General features: G+C 44.7%; 1 protein-coding gene across 1 annotated transcript in view; it reads left to right on the top strand.

Moving 5' to 3' along the window:
• The window catches only part of LOC129822893 (phospholipid phosphatase-related protein type 4), a 45633-nt gene extending 20704 nt beyond the window's left edge, over positions 1–24929 (top strand). The window contains exons 5-9 of the mRNA XM_055881398.1: positions 13704–13761; positions 19616–19789; positions 19998–20294; positions 20469–20642; positions 20815–24929. Coding sequence (XP_055737373.1) covers positions 13704–13761; positions 19616–19789; positions 19998–20294; positions 20469–20642; positions 20815–21924 — 1813 coding nt within the window. The 3' untranslated portion in view covers positions 21925–24929. The remainder of the gene's footprint in view (positions 1–13703; positions 13762–19615; positions 19790–19997; positions 20295–20468; positions 20643–20814) is intronic.
• The last annotated feature ends 1714 nt before the right edge of the window (positions 24930–26643 follow it).

Below are 26643 nucleotides of genomic sequence, written 5' to 3'. Positions count from 1 at the left end.
CTCTGGCAGATCCTGTCTGGTTGGCGGCTCTGGCAGATCCTGTCTGGTTGGCGGCTCTGGCAGATCCTGTCTGGTTGGCGGCTCTGGCAGATCCTGTCTGGTTGGCGGCTCTGGCAGATCCTGTCTGGTTGGCGGCTCTGGCAGATCCTGTCTGGTTGGCGGCTCTGGCAGATCCTGTCTGGTTGGCGGCTCTGGCAGATCCTGTCTGGTTGGCGGCTCTGGCAGATCCTGTCTGGTTGGCGGCTCTGGCAGATCCTGTCTGGTTAGCGGCTCTGGCAGATCCTGACTGACAAATGGCTCTAGCGGCTCCTGACTGACTAACGGCTCTAACGGCTCGGGACAGACGGGCGGCTCTAATGGCTCGGGACAGACGGGTGGCTCAGACGGCGCTGGGCAGACGGATGGCTCAGACGGCGCTGGGGAGACGGATGGCTCAGACGGCGCTGGGGAGACGGATGGCTCAGACGGCGCTGGGGAGACGGATGGCTCAGACGGCGCTGGGGAGACGGATGGCTCAGACGGCGCTGGGGAGACGGATGGCTCAGACGGCGCTGGGGAGACAGATGGCTCAGACGGCGCTGGGGAGACGGATGGCTCAGACGGCGCTGGGGAGACGGATGGCTCAGACGGCGCTGGGGAGCCGGATGGCTCAGATGGCGCTGGGGAGACGGATGGCTCAGACGGCGCTGAGGAGACGGATGGCTCAGATGGCGCTGAGGAGACGGATGGCTCAGACTGATCCTGTCTAGCGGAAGGCTTTGTCTGCTCCTGTCTGGTGGAAGGCTCTAGCGGCTCCTGTCTGGCGGAAGGCTCTAGCGGCTCCAGTCTAGCGGAAGGCTCTGTAGGCTCATGGCAGACGGGCGGCTTTGCAGGCTCATGGCAGACGGGCGGCTTTGAAGGCTCAATACAGACGAGCAGTTCATGCGGCGCTTGGCAGACGGACAGTTCAGGCGCCGTTGGGCAGACGGCAGACTCTGGCCCGGCTGAGACGCACTGTAGGCCTGGTGCGTGGTGCCGGAACTGGAGGCACCGGACTGGAGACACGCACTTCAAGCCTAGTGCGGGGAGCAGGGACAGGGCACACTGGACTCTCAAAGCGTACTATTTGCCTGGTGCGTAAAGCCGGCACTGGTGGCACCGGGCTGAGTGCACTCACATCAGGACGAGTACGGGGAGAAGGAACAGTGTGTACAGGGCTCTGGAGACGCACAGGTGGCTTAGTGCGTGGTGCCGGAACTGGAGGCACTGGGCTGGAGACACGCACCATAGAGAGAGTGCGTGGAGGAGGAACAGGGCTCTGGAAACGCACTGGAAGCCTGGTGCGTGGTGTAGGCACTGGTGGTACTGGGCTGGGGCGGGGAGGTAGTGCCGGAAATACCAGACCGTGCAAGCGTACTGGCTCCCTTGAGCATTGAGCCTGCCCAACCTTACCTGGTTGAATGCTCCCCGTCGCCCGCCCAGTGCGGGGAGGTGGAAAAACCTTTACCGTCCATAACATCCTCCCATGTCCATTCCTCCTTCTTGCGCTGTCCCTTCCTCCCGTTACACCGCTGCTTGGTTCTGGTTATTTGGTGGGTGGTTCTGTAACGGTATTCCTCCTCCTCTACAACCGAAGAGGAGGAGTAGTGATTCGACCAAGGCGCAGCGGGTTGTGATGACATAATTTTAATAAAACAAGACGGGAAAAACACAAAACGAAACCACTTGAAATAATTAACAAAATAACAAAACAAATGTAGACAAACCTGAACTATACGAACTTACATATAACACGAAGAATGCACGAACAGGGAAAATAGACTACACAAAAGAACGATGTACAAACAAACCGAACAGTCCCGTATGGTGCGACAAACACTGACACAGGAGACAACCACCCACAACGAACACTGTGAAACAACCTACCTAAATATGACTCTCAGGCCTGGTGCGTGGTGCCGGAACTGGAGGCACCGGACTGGAGACACGCACTTCAAGCCTAGTGCGGGGAGCAGGGACAGGGCACACTGGACTCTCAAAGCGTACTATTTGCCTGGTGCGTGGTACCGGCACTGGTGGCACCGGGCTGAGTGCACTCACATCAGGACGAGTACGGGGAGAAGGAACAGTGTGTACAGGGCTCTGGAGACGCACAGGTGGCTTAGTGCGTGGTGCCGGAACTGGAGGCACTGGGCTGGAGACACGCACCATAGAGAGAGTGCGTGGAGGAGGAACAGGGCTCTGGAAACGCACTGGAAGCCTGGTGCGTGGTGTAGGCACTGGTGGTACTGGGCTGGGGCGGGGAGGTAGTGCCGGAAATACCGGACCGTGCAAGCGTACTGGCTCCCTTGAGCATTGAGCCTGCCCAACCTTACCTGGTTGAATGCTCCCCGTCGCCCGCCCAGTGCGGGGAGGTGGAAAAACCCGCACCGGGCTATGTAGGCGATCCGGGGACACCATGCGTAAAGCTGGTGCCATTTAAGCCGGCCCAAGGAGACGTACTGGTGGCCAGATATGTAGAGCCGGCTTCATGGCACTTGGCTCAATGCTCAATCTAGCCCTACCAGTGCGGGGAGGTGGAATAACCCGCACTGGGCTATGCACACGTACAGGAGACACCGTGCGCTCTACTGCGTAACACGGTGTCTGCCCGTACTCCCGCTCTCCACGGTTAGCCTGGTAAGTGGGCGCAGGTCTCCTACCTGCCCTTGGCCCACCACCTCTTAGCCCCCCCCCCCAGAAATTTTTGGGTAGTACTCACGGGCTTTTCGGGCTTCCGTGCTAGACGCGTCCCCTCATAACGCCGGTTCCCTTCTCCGGTTCCCTCTGCTCTCCTCAGTGCCTCCAGCTGTTCCCATGGGAGGCGATCCCTTCCAGCCAGGATCTCCTCCCATGTGTAGCAACCTTTACCGTCCATAACATCCTCCCATGTCCATTCCTCCTTCTTGCGCTGTCCCTTCCTCCCGTTACACCGCTGCTTGGTTCTGGTTATTTGGTGGGTGGTTCTGTAACGGTATTCCTCCTCCTCTACAACCGAAGAGGAGGAGTAGTGATTCGACCAAGGCGCAGCGGGTTGTGATGACATAATTTTAATAAAACAAGACGGGAAAAACACGAAACGAAACCACTTGAAATAATTAACAAAATAACAAAACAAATGTAGACAAACCTGAACTATACGAACTTACATATAACACGAAGAATGCACGAACAGGGAAAATAGACTACACAAAAGAACGATGTACAAACAAACCGAACAGTCCCGTATGGTGCGACAAACACTGACACAGGAGACAACCACCCACAACGAACACTGTGAAACAACCTACCTAAATATGACTCTCAGGCCTGGTGCGTGGTGCCGGAACTGGAGGCACCGGACTGGAGACACGCACTTCAAGCCTAGTGCGGGGAGCAGGGACAGGGCACACTGGACTCTCAAAGCGTACTATTTGCCTGGTGCGTGGTACCGGCACTGGTGGCACCGGGCTGAGTGCACTCACATCAGGACGAGTACGGGGAGAAGGAACAGTGTGTACAGGGCTCTGGAGACGCACAGGTGGCTTAGTGCGTGGTGCCGGAACTGGAGGCACTGGGCTGGAGACACGCACCATAGAGAGAGTGCGTGGAGGAGGAACAGGGCTCTGGAAACGCACTGGAAGCCTGGTGCGTGGTGTAGGCACTGGTGGTACTGGGCTGGGGCGGGGAGGTAGTGCCGGAAATACCGGACCGTGCAAGCGTACTGGCTCCCTTGAGCATTGAGCCTGCCCAACCTTACCTGGTTGAATGCTCCCCGTCGCCCGCCCAGTGCGGGGAGGTGGAAAAACCCGCACCGGGCTATGTAGGCGATCCGGGGACACCATGCGTAAAGCTGGTGCCATTTAAGCCGGCCCAAGGAGACGTACTGGTGGCCAGATATGTAGAGCCGGCTTCATGGCACTTGGCTCAATGCTCAATCTAGCCCTACCAGTGCGGGGAGGTGGAATAACCCGCACTGGGCTATGCACACGTACAGGAGACACCGTGCGCTCTACTGCGTAACACGGTGTCTGCCCGTACTCCCGCTCTCCACGGTTAGCCTGGTAAGTGGGCGCAGGTCTCCTACCTGCCCTTGGCCCACCACCTCTTAGCCCCCCCCCCCAGAAATTTTTGGGTAGTACTCACGGGCTTTTCGGGCTTCCGTGCTAGACGCGTCCCCTCATAACGCCGGTTCCCTTCTCCGGTTCCCTCTGCTCTCCTCAGTGCCTCCAGCTGTTCCCATGGGAGGCGATCCCTTCCAGCCAGGATCTCCTCCCATGTGTAGCAACCTTTACCGTCCATAACATCCTCCCATGTCCATTCCTCCTTCTTGCGCTGTCCCTTCCTCCCGTTACACCGCTGCTTGGTTCTGGTTATTTGGTGGGTGGTTCTGTAACGGTATTCCTCCTCCTCTACAACCGAAGAGGAGGAGTAGTGATTCGACCAAGGCGCAGCGGGTTGTGATGACATAATTTTAATAAAACAAGACGGGAAAAACACGAAACGAAACCACTTGAAATAATTAACAAAATAACAAAACAAATGTAGACAAACCTGAACTATACGAACTTACATATAACACGAAGAATGCACGAACAGGGAAAATAGACTACACAAAAGAACGATGTACAAACAAACCGAACAGTCCCGTATGGTGCGACAAACACTGACACAGGAGACAACCACCCACAACGAACACTGTGAAACAACCTACCTAAATATGACTCTCAGGCCTGGTGCGTGGTGCCGGAACTGGAGGCACCGGACTGGAGACACGCACTTCAAGCCTAGTGCGGGGAGCAGGGACAGGGCACACTGGACTCTCAAAGCGTACTATTTGCCTGGTGCGTGGTACCGGCACTGGTGGCACCGGGCTGAGTGCACTCACATCAGGACGAGTACGGGGAGAAGGAACAGTGTGTACAGGGCTCTGGAGACGCACAGGTGGCTTAGTGCGTGGTGCCGGAACTGGAGGCACTGGGCTGGAGACACGCACCATAGAGAGAGTGCGTGGAGGAGGAACAGGGCTCTGGAAACGCACTGGAAGCCTGGTGCGTGGTGTAGGCACTGGTGGTACTGGGCTGGGGCGGGGAGGTAGTGCCGGAAATACCGGACCGTGCAAGCGTACTGGCTCCCTTGAGCATTGAGCCTGCCCAACCTTACCTGGTTGAATGCTCCCCGTCGCCCGCCCAGTGCGGGGAGGTGGAAAAACCCGCACCGGGCTATGTAGGCGATCCGGGGACACCATGCGTAAAGCTGGTGCCATTTAAGCCGGCCCAAGGAGACGTACTGGTGGCCAGATATGTAGAGCCGGCTTCATGGCACTTGGCTCAATGCTCAATCTAGCCCTACCAGTGCGGGGAGGTGGAATAACCCGCACTGGGCTATGTACACGTACAGGAGACACCGTGCGCTCTACTGCGTAACACGGTGTCTGCCCGTACTCCCGCTCTCCACGGTTAGCCTGGTAAGTGGGCGCAGGTCTCCTACCTGCCCTTGGCCCACTACCTCTTAGCCCCCCCCCCCCCAGAAATTTTTGGGTAGTACTCACGGGCTTTTCGGGCTTCCGTGCTAGACGCGTCCCCTCATAACGCCGGTTCCCTTCTCCGGTTCCCTCTGCTCTCCTCAGTGCCTCCAGCTGTTCCCATGGGAGGCGATCCCTTCCAGCCAGGATCTCCTCCCATGTGTAGCAACCTTTACCGTCCATAACATCCTCCCATGTCCATTCCTCCTTCTTGCGCTGTCCCTTCCTCCCGTTACACCGCTGCTTGGTTCTGGTTATTTGGTGGGTGGTTCTGTAACGGTATTCCTCCTCCTCTACAACCGAAGAGGAGGAGTAGTGATTCGACCAAGGCGCAGCGGGTTGTGATGACATAATTTTAATAAAACAAGACGGGAAAAACACGAAACGAAACCACTTGAAATAATTAACAAAATAACAAAACAAATGTAGACAAACCTGAACTATACGAACTTACATATAACACGAAGAATGCACGAACAGGGAAAATAGACTACACAAAAGAACGATGTACAAACAAACCGAACAGTCCCGTATGGTGCGACAAACACTGACACAGGAGACAACCACCCACAACGAACACTGTGAAACAACCTACCTAAATATGACTCTCAATTAGAGGAAACGCCAAACACCTGCCTCTAATTGAGAGCCATACCAGGCAACCCTTAAACCAACATAGAAACAGAAAAAATAGAATGCCCACCCAAACTCACATCCTGACCAACTAACACATACAACAAACTAACAGAAATAGGTCAGGAACGTGACAACCTGACCGATAATACATTTAACATTTAGGAGATGCTGTCTGGCATTAGTATCTGTGCAGTCATATGGTCGATCGCATTAGATGTTCTGTTATTGCTTTCTTGAAGGTGGATTTACTTTTTGCCTGAGAAATTGGTAAATAATTATATTCAGTGATGGCTCTGTATATGAGCAGCTAACTGATCACTGCAGCTGGTCATAGTCCATCTGTAAATAGCCCACCCAATCTACCTACCTCGTCCCCATATTGTTTTTATTTACTTTCTGCTCTTTTGCACACCAGTATCTCTACTTGCACATCATCATCTGCTCATTTATCACTCCAGTGTTAATCTGCTAAATTGTAATTACTTTGCTACTATGGCCTATTTATTGCCTACCTCCTCATGCCATTTGCACACACTGTAAATAGACTTTCTTTTTTTCTATTGTGTTATTGACTGTACGCTTGTTTATGTTCCATGTGTAACTTTGTGTTGTTGCTTGTGTCGCACTGCTTTGCTTTATCTTGGCCAGGTCGCAGTTGTAAATGAGAACTTGTTCTCAACTAGCTTACCTGGTTAAATAAAGGTGAAATAAAAAAAATCATAAATATAACTGTTTGTCCTCGGGGGTATCAGATCATCTGAACTTCCTGTCTGGTGTTGTGGTTATGTTTGTTGCTAGTATACACTAATTGGTCTGAAAAAGACTGTGGTTTGTTGAAAATGTTACATTCCTAATGAAAATCAGAAGACTGTATAGTAATTTGCTTTCAATTTGGCGGCATGAGAGATTCTGATGCATTCAGTTGACATTCATACAGTTAAAACAATGGCAGCCCTGTTTTGAGCAAGTTGGAGCTTTTTTGTTTATTTTTTGCTGCAGATGACCACATGACAGGACAGTAATCTAGGTGTGATAGAATCTAAGATTGAATCACCTGATTCAGAGTGCTGGATGTTACATACTCAGAACATTTTCTTGTTATAGCAATGCTCTTATCCGTTATAATTACAATGTGACCCACTATATATCTTCTTTGTCTACACCTATTCAGCATCATTCACACCCTCTTAAGCCCCACCCATCTCTTTAAGGATTCACATGAAAGGCCATGTCCTAAACAGAGTGAAAAAGTAGTGTTGTAAACAACCAAAGATTTCAATACTAAAAGTGGTAAAATTATTAAGAGGATCCTTACCCAGAGACACTTGTCTAAATTGATGGGCCATGTGAAATAAATTCTATAACCACCAACCAGCCACATCTAGCTAAAGTAAGTGGATGTGTCACACTTGTGTACTAGACATGTACACATGTTCATGAAATACAATATATGGCCGTAATCACCCCCAGACACACCTGGCTAACTTGTTGGATCGTGTAATCATCTGGCGAAGTGGAGTCTTTTGTTTAGACACGTAGCTAGCTAGTTTAACAATAAACCATAATCCCAACCCATAGCTACAATACAAACTTATTGTCATAGCTAGCAAACATGCATGAAATGCTGGAGTATGAATCTGCATGGAGCTAAAGCTAACCAACTAGGTGTTAGCTAGCTAGCTAACAGTAGGCTATAACTAGCAATACAAATGACTTTCTGAGATATAAATTATATTACTACACAGATCATACACATAATGTTAACTAGCAAGCCATCAAGTTAATGCTTGCTAGCTAGCTAACAGTACACTTTAACTTGCAATGAAAATTACTTTGGCAAAATTAGAAACGTATAATATCAGAAAATGTAGCTAGACTGTTACCCGTATACATGGATGAATGTTTCATGGCAGCGTATCTTTTCCATTTGATTTGTAGTTAGATACAGCTTGTTTGGCCTGTCTCACTGATCTTTGTCAATAGTGTCTGCTAAATTATGGCCACCAATGTTTTTGAGAGTAGTAGCAACACTTTTGCAGTTCTCCAGGGTTAAAGTTATGTCTTTCAAAAAAGCTGCTGTAGTAAGGATTATCTACACATACTGAGCAGCTCATGTTATAGACAGAAGCATGCTACATGGCAGACCAATCCGAACCCATCTCTCGGCAAGTCCAGCCTATCCATTATCTCAGCCAGGTTCCTGTCTTTTTCTGTGGCTAAACCAACTAGGCTTGTAATGTAAATGTTTTATTTGTATTTACAGATGGAATACAAGTTTGTTATTATGGCACATGAAAGTTCACATGTTCCATTTCTGGCCAAAAACACATTTAGATTTTTTTTTTTTTAAATGATGTTCAATTGCCTCTCCTGTAAAGTAGTGACGTGTGACATACGCCTAACTTCTTGAAAGGGGTCACATATGTTCAGACCAGGATAGAGCTGTGTCCAATGTGACACCAAGTAATTTGGTATTTTTTACTTGTTCTACAGGGAATACATCCATTTACAAGTGTAATTGAAGGTCATGAGGCAAGCATATATCTTCGACCAAATACAATGCATTGTGTTTAAGAAATGTATTCATGTTAACCCACTCAAACACAGTTCTTAGTTCTTTGCTCAGTACTGTTAGCTCATTATACAGTGTGTTCATGCAGCGCTATACATTATAGAGTCATCAGCATACATAACCACTCTTGCTTTATTCATTATTTTTTTTATAATTATTTTTTTATTTATTTTTAGCCCATTTTCTCCCCAATTTTTTCGTGGTATCCAATCGCTAGTAATTATTACCTTGTCTCATCGCTACAACTCCCGTACGGGCTCGGGAGAGACGAAGGTCGAAAGCCATGCGTCCTCCGAAGCACAACCCAACCAGCCGTACTGCTTCTTTAACACAGCGCGCCTCCAACCCGGAAGCCAGCCGCACCAATGTGTCGGAGGAAACACCGTGTACCTGGCCCCCTTGGTTGGCGCGCACTGTGCCCGGCCCGCCACAGGAGTCGCTGGAGCGCGATGAGACAAGGATATCCCTACCGGCCAAACCCTCCCTACCCCGGACGACGCTATGCCAATTGTGCGTCGCCCCACGGACCTCCCGGTCGCCGCCGGCTGCGACAGAGCCTGGGCGCGAACCCAGAGACTCTGGTGGCGCAGTTAGCACTGCGATGCAGTGCCCTAGACCACTGCGCCACCCGGGAGGCCCTTTATTCATTACTGAGGGTAAATCATTAGTCAAGATAGAGTAGAGGAGTGGGCCTAGGCAGGTGTCTTGAGGAACACCACAGTGTAAATAATTACTGTCCAAAAATAAATTAATGAAAACTTTTAGCCTTTTCCTGGATAGATAGCTTTCCATCCAGAGCGGCAGACGTAAAACCATAACATTTTAACATTTGAGATACTATCATTCAAAAGGGATGTGTTGTGTTCAATTGTTTCTCGCTACTGTCTCCCATTAATTGAATTATCGAGGTTTATCAAAAAAGTATTCCCATTCTCCTGTAGAGCTGAAGACAGACAGTGCCATTACCCATGAAAGATGAATCTGTGTATCTGTGTCTAATATTGTTGTGCCCCTCTTAGTCATTCCAAGACTAATGTATAGCCTTTATGGTCTTATTCATCCTGTGAACAGACAGATGAAACGGACCATTAAATTCAGCCTGCACTATTAAAAGCTCAAAACTGACAGTAGCTCAGGGCATAAACAGTCTCTGTTCCTCTCTGTGACATCCTAGCCCAGTGTCTAACAGTCTAACTCTAATGAACTATATAAAGACCCCTAGAAGAGATTGGTACAACAGTTCAATGTTTTTCTCCTCTTTAGTATTCATCTTCAGATCTGAAGATGGCGCCGATAGACATGGCAGCTCTGCTTCTAGCTCCTAAGCAATTTTGCAGTATTTTTTACATTTTTTGTGTTATTTCTTATATTATTAGCCTAGAACGTTTTACGTGTTATTACATACAGCCGGAAATAACTTTTGGATATCAAAGCAGCGGTAGCTCCGACCAGAAATAAGACTTTCCTGAATTAGATCCTTTGTTCGTACCCCCCAAGGCAATTGAACTTATCGAATACAAACAGTGCAGTTATGCCCTCCGTAAGGCAATCAAATAGGCAAAACGTCAGTACAGAGACAAAGTGGAGTCGCAACTCAATGGCTCAGACACAAGACGTATGTGGCAGGGACTCCAGACAATCCCGAATTACAAAGGGGAAAACAGCCACTTCGCAGACACCGACGTCTTGTTCCCAAACAAGCTAAACACCTTCTTCACCCGTTTTGAGGATAACACAGTGCCAACAACGCAGGCCGCTCCCGGGGACTGTGGGCTTTCATTCTCTATGGCCGATGTGAGTAAGACATTTAATTAATCATGTTAACCCTCGAAAGGCTGCTGGCCCAGACGGCATCCCTAGCCGCGTCCTCACAGCATGTGCAGACCAGCTGTTTAGGGATATATTCAATCTCTCCTTATTCCAGTCTGCTGTCCCCACTTGCTTCAAGATGTCCACCATTGATGCTGTACCCAAGAAAGTAAAGGCAACTGAACTAAATGACTATCGGCCCGTAGCACTCACTTCTGTCATCATGAAGTGCTTTGAGAGGCTAGTTAAGGATCATATCACCTCCACCTTACCTGACACCCTCGACCCACTTCAATTTGCATACTGCCTCAATAGATCCACAGACGATGCAATTGCCATCGCACTGCACACTGCCCAATCCTATCTGGACAAGAGGAATAGCTATGTAAGAATGCTGTTTATTGACTACACGTCTTCCTTCAACAGCAAAGTACCCTCCAAGCTCATCAATAAACTCGGGGCCCTGGGTCTGAACCCCTCCCTGCACAACTAGTTCGTGGACATCCTGACGGGCCGCCCCCCATGTCGTGAATGTAGGAAACAACACAAGGGTCCCCACAAGGGTGCCTGCTCAGCCCCCTCCTGTAGTCTTTGTTCGCCTATGACTGTGTGGCCACGCACGCCTCCAACTCAATCATCAAGTTTGCAGACGACACAACAGTAGTAGGCCTGATTACCAACAGTGATGGGACAGCCTACAGAGAGGATGTGAGGGCCCCAAAAATAACCTCTCCCTCAACGTCAACAAAATTAAGGAACTTATCATGGACTTCAGGAGACAGCAAAGGGAGCACCCCATCGATGGGGCCTCAGTGGAGAAGGTAAAAAGCTTAAAGTTCCTCGGCGAAAGCATCACTGACAATTTGAAATGATCCACCAACACAGACAGGGCGGTGAAGAGGGTGCAAAAGCTGAAGCTGAAGAAATTTGGCTCGGCCTGTAAAATCCACACAAACTTATACAGATGCACAATTGAGAGCATCCTGTCGGGCTGTATCACCGCCTGGTATGGCAACTGCACTGCCCGCAACCGCAGGGCTTTCTGGATGATGGTGCGGTCTGCCCAATGCATCACTGGGGGCACACTGCCTGCCTTCCAGGACATCTACAGCACCCGATGTCACAGGAAAGCCAAGAAGATCATCAAGGACCTCAGCCACCCGAGCCACGGCCTGTTCACTCCGCTGTCATTCAGAAGATGAGGTCAGTACAGGTGCATCAAAGCTGGGAACAAGAGACTGAAAAACAGCTTCTATCTCAAGGCCATCAGACTGTTAAATAGCCATCATTAACCGGCCATCACCCACTACCCTGCCCTGAACTTAGTCACTGTCAATAGCTGGCTACCACCCGATCACTCAAACCTGCACCTTAAAGGATGCTACCCTATGCACATAGACATATACCGTATGTACTGTATTCTAGTTACTGCCATCCTATTCAGGTTTTGCTGTACATATACTATTCTATCCTAAGTATTCTACAGATCAGTGGATCTCATCAGTGCTGATGGGAGGAAGGCTCATAATAATGTCTGGAACGGAGTAAATGGAATGGCATGGAAACCATGTGTTTGATGTATTTGATACCATACTACGTATCCCCCCCCCCCCCCCCCAGCCATTATCCCGAGCCCGTCTTCCCAATTGAGGTGGCACCAACCTCCTGTGCTACAGATATTCTAAATAGTCTATCCACATACTGTCCATAATGTCTATACATCCCATCACACACACACACACACACACACACACACACATATATATAATTTAACCAGAATATATATGTATATATATTATCCGTACTCCTAATATTTATGTATTTCTCAAGTTAATTATTTCTCATTTAGATTTGTGTGTATTGTTGTGAATTGTTAGATATTACTGCACTGTTGGAGCTAGGAATATAAGCTTTTCGCTTCACCCGCAATAACATCTGCTAAATATGTGTAGGCGACCAATAAGATTTGATTTGAATTGATACCCCTTGAAATATTCCACATTTTGTTCTGTTACAGCCTGAATTAAAAATGGATCAAAAATATTTCTTTTTCTCACCCATCTACACACAATACATAATGAGGTACAGAGATGAGGTAGTCATTGTTAAAAAATTGACCTTATTTAGGCTTGCCATAACAAAAGGGTTGAATAGTTATTGACTCAAAACATCTCATATTTTTATTTGTAATTAATTTGTAAAAATGTCTTAAGTCATAAGTCCACTTTTACATGATGGGGTATTGTGTGTAGGCCAATGACAATGAATCTCAATTTAATACATTTTCAATTTAGTCTGTAACACAACAAAATGTGGAAAGAGTCAAGGGGTGTGAATACTTTCTGAAGGCACTGTATACAATGGATTAACCTGTGCTTTTCAATGAGTTACACCAGTCAAAAAGTGGGTTTTTTATGTTGAAAGAAGCTCATGTGCACCTATGAAAGTATATGTTTTGTAGTTATGTTACTGGATTGTGTTTTCCAAATGGTTAACGGAGTGTGCAAGGCTGTCATCAAGGCAAACTGTTTTGGTTACTACATGATTCCATATGTGTTATTTCATAGTTTATGATGTCTTTAATATTATTCTATAATGTAGAAAATAGTAAAAATAAAGAAAAACCCTTGAATGAGTAGGTGTGTCCAAACCTTTGACTGGTACTGTATATGATGTACTGCAGCATTTAGGAATGTTTCAGCTCAATAGAATTCTCTCACCTACTGTACAAACATGCCATAAGATATAATATATTTTTGAGATTGTAAATAAAGAAAGTACCATTGCGCTCTCCCAGATGTTCGGTTGGTGTGTTCAACCCGTGAATTCAGATAACTAATGAAGTTTGATGGGTCCGCACTCAAAGTTATGTCACACAAAGCTTCATTCATTTTCCATTTAATTTGTATTTTATACTGCATCAGGATAGCATACACAGACGTTTCGGTGTAACAGCCTTCTTCAGTGTGTAGGTAAAAAAAAATCAATCATGAACAACATTTGTAGAGAACACAGATTGTACGTACCTATTTTGTGAGTTTGTTTGATGGTCGTGGCATAAAACTGTGTCCTCCACTGATTTGTACAGTCCATGTTGGCTCAAACACTAAACTATCTATTTCTGTCCATCCTCTCCTCTTCCCCTCTTTCCTTGTTCCTTTCCAGAAAGTCTTTTCCGTCTCAGCATGCCACACTGGCTTCCTTTGCCGCCGTCTACATCTCTGTGAGTAACCATCACACTCACACAAACACTCTACAGCAGTGGTTCTCAACTGGTATTGCCTCAGGACCCAAATTTAACCAGGTTGTCTCAGTCCTTGATCCAATATTCATATCGCAATTTTGTATTTGTTGTCCAAATACAATCTGGAAAACTATGTTTAATGCTATATTGATAGTCAATGTACCAATTATATGACAAGGGAACAACAGTCCCACTTTTTCATTGTCAATAATTACATTTTCAATAAATAAGGTATTTCTGTTTTTTATTTTGAATACATTTGCAAAAATTTCAAAAAATCTGTTTATCCTTTGCCATTATTGGATATTGTGTGTAGATTGATGAGGGAAAAACACTTTTTAATACATTTTAGAATAAGGCTGTAACTTAACAAAATGTAGAAAAAGTCAAGGGGTCTGAATACTTTCCGAATGCACTGTTATATATATTTGAGAGGGGGTGGGTTGGGGTCATGGTGAAGAACCTACATATGATTTAGGCTTCCAGACATTTTCCATGCATACACAAAGCATATTTCTCTCAAATTTTATGCACAAATTTGTTTACATCCCTGTTAGTGAGCATTTCTCCTTTGCCAAGATAATCCATCCATCTGACATGGATGTGTGGCATATCAAGGAGCTGAATAAACAGCATGATGATCACACAGATGCACCTTGTATTGGGGACAATAAAAGGCCACTCTAAAATATACAGTTTTGTCACACAACACAATGCCACAGATGTCTCAAGTTTTGAGGGATTATGCAATTGGCATGCTGACTGCAGGAATGTCCACCAAAACTGTTGCCAGAGAATTTAATGTTCATTTCTCTACCATAAGCCGCCTCCAACATCGTTTTTGAGAATTTTGCAGTACGTCCAACCTGCCTCACAACCGCAGACCACATGTAGCCATGCCAGCCCAGGACCTCCACATTTGGCTTCTTCACTTGCAGGATTGTCTAAGTTCAGTCACCCGGACAGCTGATGGGTTTGCACAACCGAAGAATTTCTGCACAAACTGTCAGAAACCGTCTCAGGGAAGCTCATCTGCGTGCTCATTGTCCTCACCAGGGTCTTGACCTGACTGCAGTTTGGCGTTGTAACCGACTTCAGTGTGCAAATGCTCACCTTCGATGGCCACAGGCACACTGGATAAGTGTGCTCTTCACGGATGAATCCCGGTTTCAACGGTACCGAGCAGATGGCAGACAGCATGTATGGCATTGTGTGACGAGCGATTGTCTTATGTCAATGTTGTGAACAGAGTGCCCCATGTTGGCGGTGAGGTTATGGTATGGGCAGGCATAAGCTACAGGCAACAAACACAATAGCATTTTACCGATGGCAACAAGCATTTCGCTACACTCGCATTAACATCTGCTAACCATGTGTATGTGACAAATAAAATTTGATTTGATTTGACAAATAAATTTGATTTGAATTTGAATGCACAGAGATACCGTGACGAGATCCTGAGGCCCAATGTCATGCCATTTATCCTCTGCCATCACCTCATGTTTCAACATGATAATGCAATTCTTGGATGCTGAAAATGTCCCAGTTCTTCCATGGCTTGCAAACTCACCAGATATGTCACCCATTGAGCATGTTTGAGACCAACAGATGCATATCTGTATTTCCGGTCATGTTAAATCCATACATTGGGGCCTAATGAATTTATTTCAATTGACTGATTTCCTTAAATGAACTGTTAACTCAGTAAAATCTTTCAAATTGTTGCATGTTGCGTTTATATTTTTGTTTGGTGTATCTTGATTAGATAAGTATTCAACCCCCTGAGTCAATACATGTTAGAATCACTTTTGGCAGCAATTACAACTTTGTCTTTCTGGGTAATTCTCTAAAAGCTTTGCTCACCTGGATTGTTAATTATTTGCCCATTATCCTTTTAAAAATTCTTCAATCTCTGTCAAGTTCATTGTTGATCATTTGCTAGACAGCCATTTTAAAGTCTTGCCATAGATTTTCAAGCCCGATTTAACTTGACTGCATCTAGGTCACTCAAAAAAATTATATGTCATCTTGGTAAGCAACAAAATCTTGGAAAGCAGTGAATATTTGGTAATTGTTCTGCTGAAAGGTGAATTTATCTCCCAGTGTCTGCTGGTATGCAGACTGAACCAAGATTTCCTCCAGGAGTTTACCTGTGCTTAGCTCTATTCCGTTTATTTTTATCTTAAAAAACTACCTAGACCTTGCAGATGACAAGCATACGCATAAAATGATGCAGCCACCCCCATGCTTGAAAATATGAAGAGTGGTACTCAGTGATGTGTTTGATTTGTCCCAAACATAACACTTTGTTTTCAGGACAAAAAGTAAAATGTTTTGCCACATTCTTTGCATTATTACTTTATCCTGTGCAAGCTTCCTTCATTTATGTTAGTATTGTGGAGTTACTACAATGTTGTTAATCCATCCTCAGTTATCTCCTATGACAGCCATTAAACTCTGTAACTGTTTTAAAATCACCATTGGCCTCATGGTGAAATCCCTGAGCGGTTTCCTTCCTCTCTGGCAACTGAGTTATGAAGGGTGCCTGTATCTTTTTAGTGACAGGTTGTATTGATACACCATCCAAAGTGTAATTAATAACTGCACAATGCTCATAGGGATAATTTTTTTTATCCATCTACCAATAGGTGCCCTTCTTTGCGAACCATTGGAAACCTCCCCTGGTCTTTGCTGTTGAATCTGTGCCTGAAATTCACTGCTCGACTGAGGGACCTTACATATAATTGTATCTGTGGTGTAGAGATGGGGTAGTCATTGTTAAAAAATCATGTTAAACACTATTATTGCACACAGAGTGAGTCCATGCAACTTATTATGTGACGTGTTAAGCACATTCTTACTCCTGAACTTATTTAGGCTTGCCATAACAAAAGGGTTGAATACTTATTGACTCAAGACATTTCAGCTTTTGATTTTTAAAATGTGAACGACCGGCTCGATTTGGCCTTATGTAGCAACATTTGAAAATGTGTTTTTTACTTTGGATAAAAGTAGAGACTCAGAGCTAGAAAATAGTATATCATACACTAGAGTTGAGGAACAATGGGAAAGTCATTCTGCTTTCAAAGTTGATAAACTTGTAAAATCACTTTTGAGAAAATGGCCCTTAAATGTTTTGGTACACATGCTGGAGAGCTATTCTTTGTGTACACCCATTCAACATCGTTTACACCCTCTTAAGCTTTAGCCCCAGCGATCTCTTTAAGGATTCACATGTGGGCCATGTACTAAACAACCAAAGATTTCAAGACTAAAGGCTGGTTTATACTACGGGTGTGTTTGTAAATTTTATCTGGAGTGCAAGAGTGTTTTCTGGGCGTTTGTAAACTCAGAGCGTTGTCAGATTGTCCATTCATAAATTTAGAGTGTTTCACTCTCGGAGCGTTCAGAGCGCACACTGGACGCTCTGGCCCAGGAGTAGAGTTGATTCGAGCGTTCTGACCTAACAGCAGCTGTCAGGCACCCAAGCTAACTGGCTAATGTTGGCTAACTTGCTAGCTACTTCCAGACACAAATGAGAGAACAGGTAACTCTGATCATTTTACTCACCCTAGCAGAGCTGGTTAGGCAGTTTTTATGTTATCCGGAGCATTGGTGACTGCAACTGTGCTGCTGGCAACAATTTAATTATGATTTTTGCCAACGTTTACTGACACCGGCTATATTCAACGGGTGTTGAGCGTTTGTAAATTTGTCAGTTATTCTGCACTCTGGCACACTCAGACGAGAGTACTCTGAAATTGGAGTAGATAACCAGAGCGAATTTACCAGCTACGTCTATCGACAGTTGTCTCAGTGATATCATGAACATTCTATTGAAATGGTTACTTGCATAGTGGAGTCTTTTATTTAGAAATGTAGTTAGCTAGTTAAACAATGAACCATAATCCTAACTCATAACGTTACTACTCTGCATTAATCTGCAGGTAGCTAACAAACCAGATTCAATGTTAGCTAGCTAACATTAGACTGGCAATAGCATTACAAATGGCTATGAGAGACGAATAATATTACTACACTGAAAAACTAGCTAGCTAGACTCTCTTACTCGTCCGTATACATGGAGGGACGCTTCACCCTCTCTGTCACGGATGCAATGGTTGCCCTTAGTTTGAAGATGTAATCCGGTCCTCCAGAGTGTGGAGAGCAACACTTATGCAGTTCTACTACATTAAATGTTTCAAAAAAGCCGCATTAGAAAGGATTACCTACACATTCTGACCAGCTCATGTTATAGACAGAAGCGAGCTACATGGCAGACCAATCCGAACTCACCTCTTGGCTTGTCCAGCCCCCTCATTATCTCAGCCAATCATGGCTAACGGGAAGGTTCCCCTCTTTTTCCGTGGCTAAACCAACTAGGCTAATAATTTAACAATTGTTTTCATATTTACAGATGGCATAATTTGATATTAAGGCACATGAAAGTTCACATGTTCCAGAAGGCATTTCTGCAACAAAAAAAACGCTTTATGATAAATAAATAAAAGTTTACATTAAAATGGCTCTCCTATGAGGTATTGACGTGCGACATATGCCTAGTTTCCTGAAACGAGTCACAATTCATTTGTAAACATTTCTAAAAACATAATTCCACTTTGACATTATGGGATATTGTGTGAAAATCAATGACACAAAATCTCAATTTAATCTATTTTAAATTCAGGCTGTAACACAACAAAATGTGGAAAAAGTCAGGTGGTGTGAATACTTTCTGAAGGCACTCTAGGTTCGCTATGTAGTCTATATAGTATTTTAGTTTTCACATACAGCACATCCAATACATCACACTGTCAGACCAAATAACTAGTAAAGGCACCCATAATCCTCAAGGTTAGACTAACATTTTTTTTTTTCCTGCACCACTATAGTAGATGAGTCTGTAAACGCTGACAGGCACTAAAGAACTCAAAGCCTCAGGTGCCTGAGGGTAGATGATGCATGCCGCTAGGCTGCATTAGCCACGACTCACAGGAGAGACAGTAGCATACCTGGGTTCAAATAGTATTTGTTGTGTTTCGACAACTTTAGCTACACTTGATCAAGCTTACCTGGTGCATTCGAAACCAAAGGAATTGTCCCAAAAGTGCAAAAAATATATAAATAACATCCGACACTCCAGGAAGACTATATCAAACGCTGAAAATATTTGAACAAAAATACTATTTGAACCCAAGTCTGAACAGTATCGAGCGCTGGCTGTGTCCACAGTAGGGTCTGGCAGTAATAAATCTGCTGTAATAAAGTCGCTCTGAGGGGGAGGATGCTGGATGCTGACTCACAGCTCTGGAACACGACCATACTATACAAATTTACAGAATGTGTCCCAAATGGCACCATATTCCCTACGTAGTGCACTACTTTTGATCAGAGCTCTATGGGCCATGGTCAAACGTAGTGCACAATTATAGGAAATAGGATCCCATTTGGGACGCACTCGGTTCCTTCTCATAGGGGGAGAGAACATGCAGCAACATCTAAGCCTAAATGAATGTATTTGTATGGAGCTGTGTTGTTTAATGTGCTTAGTTGAAATGTTTAAATGGAAAGACATGGCAATGTTATTCATTCATGTAGGCCTAGTTGTGGTTTGGAATCTTGCAGACAAATGTGGATTGTTCCATAAGGATTTCAGCCACAAGCTAATGTGGCTGAGTCAATTGCAATTGTTGTTGATGATGATGATGATGATGATGACGACCTCAACGACGACAACGAGGTTGCTGATGATGATGATAAGGACATGAACGACGATAATGATAATGATGCTATTGATGATGACAATGCCTTTGTGTCCTTGGTCTGTCTGTAGATGTACTTCAACAGCACGCTTACTGAGTCTTCTAAACTACTGAAGCCTCTGCTGGTCTTCTCCTTCGTCATCTGTGCCATCATTTGTGGGCTGACCCGGATCATCCAGTACAAGAACCATGCTATTGATGTCTACCTGGGCTTTCTGCTGGGCGGGGGAATCGCTGTCTACTTAGTATGTTCTGCTGATACCTTCTTAGAGATACTACTTATTATTAGTGTTTTTCGGTAGAAAGACTGTTACAGATAACGCTTTTACTGATGAATAATCATCATTTGATGTACAGTTGCTACAGTACTTGTTTGTTTAAAAGGATTTGGACTAAAGAGATTGTGTGTATGAGAGGTAATATAGTAAAGCTCCGTCTCACCTCTATCTCCAGGGTCTTTACGCAGTGGGGAACTTCCAGCCCAGTGAGGATAGCTGCAGCTGCCCTCCTCCCCAGCCCCGCGATCCCTGTCCTTTACCCCACATCAGCCAGGAGGCAATGCGCCATTTACAGGTGAAGAGCTGCAGTGGCAATATGGACGGGCTCTCTACCTCCCACTCCGAGGGCATCCTCCACCATAACCCCCACCACCGAGATCCCTCCTCTGGCTCCCTCACCAACCTGAAGAGGTCCAGCGCTGACGTGGAGGTCATCACCTCGCCCCGCAGCCCCATGGGAAAGGAGAGCATGGTGACTTTGTTGATTTTATTTAATTAGTATGCAGATATTCAACATACTTTACTTTACTCTATTGGTCTTTCAGTATTTTTACAGGTTCCTAAAAATAGTTATTAAAAACATTTTGCCGTGACATCATTTAAAAAATGATTTTGAATCAATAAAGTTAGAAATTGCTGTCCTCAGGTGACGTTCAGCCACACCCTCCCACGTGTCCACACGCCAGCGATGGATGATGGCACACGCCGCAACGCCACCATCCATCACAGTCACCATGCCTCCATGGACTCCTCCCGCTCCAAACAGCTCCTCTCTCAGTGGAAAAGCAAGAATCAAGAGAGCCGAAAGCACTCCCTGCAGGTTAAACAATTCATACAATTTACAATTGTTGTAGCCTACTAATGATATATGCTTTTATAATGCTTGTTTCTTCTAATGTTTAAGCACATTGAAACGCGTATTTCTGAAATTAAAAAAGCAATAAAAGTAAATAAATATGTTTTTGTCTTCTTATTTTTCTTCTTCTTATTAGGTGATGGAGGGTGAGGCGGCGGCCCAGTCACCCCACCACCGGGGGAGCATAGACTCCATGAGGTACAGCTCTGAGCCCTCAGCCGTGGGGATCAACGGGGTCGATCTGCCAACGCAGTATGTGAAGCTAGCTACCGGGGCCAGCACCACACTACCCAGAGACTGCAGCGGCATAACAGGAGGGGCCAGAGTCTCTATGCAGTCTCGACCTGGTTCCTCACAGCTGGTCCATATCCCAGAGGAGACCCATGAGAACTTCAACAACCCCTCGCCCAAGATGGGTGCGGGAGATGTAGGCGGCGGTGATATATGCAATAGTGGAGCTCATGTAAACTGGGTGAAGGCTGCTGAGAAGGCAACTGCCCCATGCAGGACTATGAATGGCAGCCAGCAGCCACGGATCATGCAGGTGATTGCCATGTCCAAACAGCAGGGTCTGCTCCAGACTCACTCCAAGAGCATGGACGAGGGCTGCATGGACGGCTACACAGGAGGGTCCCTCCGCTACAGAGCCCTGAATGAACCAAATCCCATGGGCACGACTTGCAGCACGTTGGGCAGCTCCGCGGGCAGCATCTCAGGCAGCACTGGAGCCATCGTGAGGGTGGACGCCCATCCTGAGAACAACAACAACCGCCCCATGGTTCACGCCCCTTCGACAGATATTAGCAGTGGGGGTTCCTGGAAGACCTGGAGGTCCCAGGACCAGTGTGGGGGTGGTGGTATCGGTGGATGCAGCCAGGGCCAGTCATTCGAGCTGAATGACCTGAATAGAGATTCAGAGAGCTGCGAGTCCCTATCCATGAGGGACGGCTCCATTGGCTCCATAGACAGGAGGAGACATGCAAATCCCACTGCTGCCTCCAATACACAAAACGCAGGGGGCGGGGAGCACTCCCTCCAACAGCAGCAGGGGCTCACCACCATCAGAGTGACCCCAGTAGAGGGGGGTGAGGTCCCCTCAGAGCCCCACTCTGTGGCCTCCAGCCGGGACTCCACACTCCGGAGGAAAGGGAAAGGGAACATCATCCTGATCCCAGAGCGAGGGAACAGCCCGGATAACACCAGGAACGTTTTCTACAAGGGGACTTCGTCAACACCTGGTTTGTAGAGGAAGATCGTTGTCACTTGGCTGTGTCCCAAATGGAACTGTATTCCTTATATAGTACCTGCTTTTGTCCAGGACCCATAGGGCTCTGGTCAAAAGTTGTACACTATATAGGAAAGAGGATGCCATTTGGGATACTGCCCTTGTTCACTTGGATGTTCACAGAATTTTCAAGAAAGGAACAGTCAGTGGGAGGGATTGTTGCTCTCTTGGGGATGTTGACCTCTTCCACTGCATCTGTGATAAGAGCCAATCCATCGCCAAACGTTGTATCCAGATACATTTCATTAGACACAAAGCAGGCTTTATTCAGCATGATATTTGTAATTGTTCCCACAAAAGCACAACCTTTTTGGTGTTGTAGAGCGGTTTACTATGTTCTTATGTACTCTAATAGACATATAATAGCACTGGAATTGTGTCCAATTTGAAATATTTTCAAAAGTGGGTTATCAAAGTTTTTGTTTTCCTTTTTTCCCAAAAAGTTCAATGCTTTAGTGGGATATTGCAAAGTTGTGTACCATAACGGTGGAAACGATAATCCTTTAATTGTCTGCATCGTAAATCGTTTTGAACTGTGTGCTAAACCACCCACACTATTTAGATTAGGGGTGTCAAAAGCGATTTTGCCCCTGGGGCCACATTTGGTCTTCAAAAATGTGTTATATTTCCACGCCATCAAAATTTGCAAGACATATCCAGCAATTTTGGAATTTTCCATGCTCCCTGACTGTCTGGCTTTCATTTTGGGGATTATTAGCAAGCTGGACACAGTCAAGAAACGGTATGAATGTAGGTCCTTTATCATTTCTACACAGTTTTGATTTAGTTTTAGTAATTTAAAGTATATTGAGTTCTTACTCAGACCACCCGCAGGCCGGATTGGACCCACTCTTGGGGCCGTATGTTTGACACCCCGGATTTAGATGAAATACTGTGCATAGAGTACAAATAAATAGAGAGAAAATTTGGAACTTGATATAGTTAGAGAAATACTTTTTGTATTATTTGCTGTATAGATGCCACATTCCCTAGAGAAAACTGTGTTGATGACCATAAGTGCTTAGCATTCCTACTGTAGCTAAATTAAATATGCTGTGAACTGCACAAAAACTGTGTTTCCTACACCTTTATATTCAATGACCAGGTTGTGTTTGTTCTATCACAATAACACTGTTTGGATTTATTCTACCAACATACTGTACATGATTTTTCATGGTTTCTACATCCCAAATGGCCAACTTAGACTCAGGGGTAGACATAGTACATTCAAATCTGTCTCCCTCCATTTGGTATGACGCTTTACATTTTGTATGGTATGTATTCATTTGTGGATGTCCATCATCCATTTCGTATGATATGTTACGAATTGCAATTCCTACAATATGTTACAAATTTGCAATACGCATGATATGTTACGAATTCCAATTTGTTGTGGCTAACATTAGCTAGTTAGCTGGCTAGGTGGCTAACGTTAGCTAGGCTAGGAGTTAGGGGTTAATGTTAGGGTTAAGGTTAGGAGTTAGTGTTAGGTGGAAGGGTTAGCTAACATGCTAAGTAGTTGCAAAGTAGCTAAAAAAAAAATGGGTATTTGCAAAGTTGCTAATTACCGAAAATGCTAAAATGGTCAATGTGACTCAAACATGCAACCTTTGAGTTGCTAGGCATTTGCCCTACATGCCGAGCCATCCACCCGAACCAACCTCTGTCCATTGGTTTTTGGCTTAAGGAACCTTATCTCTTATGTAACCATACCAAACGTAACATGTCATACTAATTTGACTGTCACAGGTTTATGTTTACTACAGTATGTTACGTCTAGTCTTTGAGGCTAGGCTGAAATGGCACCCTATTCCTGAGATAGTGCACTACTTAGTGCACTATGTAGGGAATAGGGTGCCATATGGGACTCAAAAATCTGTGTGTGTGTGTGTGTGTGTGTGTGTGTGTGTAAACTGTCATGCAGTTTTTTGTCCGGTTTAAAATGCTCTTTCTAATTTCTTTACACATCTTTCTTAGTAGCATTTGACTCGTAGGCTTTGGGTATCATGACTGAAACTGTCTCTGTAAAGCACTGTGCTTCTCTGTGATATAAGTTACACTGTAGCAGAGGACAGAGGTATTCTGTTCACTCCTTGTATATTTTACAGTTGAGTAGACACAGTAAAGGTAAAGGGGTGATACTTGTACATGTTATCTATTGATGACAAGAGTGTACTTTTACTCCAGGCTTTTTCTTCTGCTTTTGACTTAAGCTTTATCTTGGGTTACAATTCCATTTTATATTTCAGAGAATTTTCCATTGCAAGAACCTTAATACTGTATGAATTATTAAACTGTGCATATCAGTAATATCTAATTGAGGCTTTATTCATAGTTACAATGAGAAGGATTTGACCTAATGTTATGAGACTGTGATCTATGAGGTATTTTTAGACTGCTTTTCTTTCCTTTTATTACTTTTGAATAATGAACTATTTGTGCCAAAGGCTATCTTTAACGGAACGTATTTATATATCAAGCCTATTCTACATGACTAATTTAAGCTCTGTATCCCTCTGCATGGTCATTTTGAGATGCTGTAGAACATAGAGTATTATTGTAAATAATGCCTTTATCCAATTGTTCGTATAAAAAAAAAATAAGTTGATTGACAATCTTTTTAACGAAATATACAGCATATTATCATATCAGGTCCCTATTTTTCAGGTTGTTTTTTAATTTGATAGGTTGTAACTGAAAATGAGAACTGGTTCTCAATCAATGTATGAAATTGTAGGCAATGTTTGGTATCTAAAAAGTGTGCTGTTATTATTACACTGTGGTCAAAGAGAAGGTATTTAGATAAAACTGGTGCAAATTGAGAATGAATGATTTCTGCATGCTTTCTGGGATGTCCTTGGCTGGTTTATCTCCACAAATCCTTCTGAACATTCAGTGCACATGTATCAGGGTAGATGGCAATAGTGTGATGTCTCAATATTGGAATAAATGTTTGCTATAGAGAACCCAGCATTCCTGCTCCTCTGTTTTGAAGTGCAATATTGATGCAAGTTACAACCCAAAGTACATCTTGTGAGTTGCATATCACTGATCTAGTGCTTTCCTGCAGTTATGTTGTCTCATTGTAGAGCATGGAGCTTCTACTGCTAAACATGTCAGATTCTTTAGGTGGCAGCTCTTGATGACAAACCTCTGGCTTCTTCACTGCCTGGAGGAGTTAGTGGTGGTGATGTTTTATCAGAGCATTCAGTGTTATCAAAGACCTGCTTTGTGCCTCCTCCTGAAAGACTCAGGATTACCTAGGTCAGATAACAGACAGATCTCGGTTGTGTGCCAAATGGCACACTCTATTCCCTATGTAGTGTGCCACTTTTGACCAGAACCGTATGGGCCCCGGCCAAAAGTAGTGTAGAGAATAGAGTGTCATTTGAGACATAGATCTCCTCTCCTTTCTGCTCCTGTATTGGATAGCAGGGGAGACAAACACCAAAGCCATTCATACCCACAAAACGTTTTATGACACTTCAGTAAACTAGCATTCATTTCCCACTTATTTGAAGGCAGATCGGCAAAGAAGAAAAATATTATCTTAGCTACTCTCACGGCACACTATCTCTCTGTCACATGCTCTTTATTTCTCTCTGTCCATCTCTTTCTCTCTCTCCTCATCTCTCTTTGTCTCTCATACACACGGGAATCTCACAGAGTGTATAGGAGAAGCAGGCCTGGTTAGCATTGCCATGTGTAATTATCATTATTGAGTCCAATGTAGGTCACTGAATTGACCTACATTAAAGGAGAACGCTCTCAGGGAAATCTTATCTTGGAGAAAGAAATGGAATGATCTCAAGAAGAAGAGAGGCTTCGTGTAAAAACCTGTATGGCTGCAATACAACCACGCACATGTGAACTGGGTTTGGACACACACGCACAGGCACACACACCCACACAACCCTTACATGATCTTATGTGATCACATGTGAGTTTATGTGAAGTTAAAGTGATTACATGTGTCAAAATGGTATATAGCCAAGTTATCATTACTCATTGTATATTTGTTGTCATTTTTTCTATGATTTTTCTCTTTTTCTCTCTGCATTGTGGGGAAGAGCCCGTAAATAAGCGTTTCACTGTTAGTCTACACCTGTTGTTTACGAAGCATGTGACAAATACAATTTAATGTAATTTAATTTACCTAGTTAAGCAATTTGAGGGATTTCAGGATAGTTGTCTAATGTTGGAGGGACATATTATTTAGTTTTAATGTTACTCATTAATCATTATGATAAATATAATAGTTTTTCGTGAGTGTATTTTTTAACAATATTTACTTTACTTCAGTCCAAAGTGTAGGAATACAGGTGAAATCAGTCATTGCTGCAAACATGGTGGCATAGCAGGAAAATCTGAATGCCATGAACCAAGAGGTTGTTAGTTCAAATACCAGGTGAAGACATGTTGAATAATAGTTACTGTATAAATGGACATACACAATGTAATCAAATATGTAAGTTTTGTTTGCCAGGCATCATGTGTTAAATTTGAAAATTCTAAAACCACATTGTTTTACATGTGAACATCCACATGTGAAACTAAATGTAAAATATGATCACATGTGAAGTGCTCCAAAACCACATGATTTCACATGAAAATCATGTTGTTCTTATGTAAGGGACACACACACACACCATATTATTTATGTAACCTTAATTTCTAACA

This window comes from Salvelinus fontinalis, chromosome 25 (genome assembly GCF_029448725.1).
Source record: "Salvelinus fontinalis isolate EN_2023a chromosome 25, ASM2944872v1, whole genome shotgun sequence".
NCBI classification, from domain to species: Eukaryota; Metazoa; Chordata; class Actinopteri; order Salmoniformes; family Salmonidae; genus Salvelinus; species Salvelinus fontinalis.
Note: the sequence above shows the minus strand (reverse complement) of the source record. Positions and strands in the feature narration are given on the sequence as shown.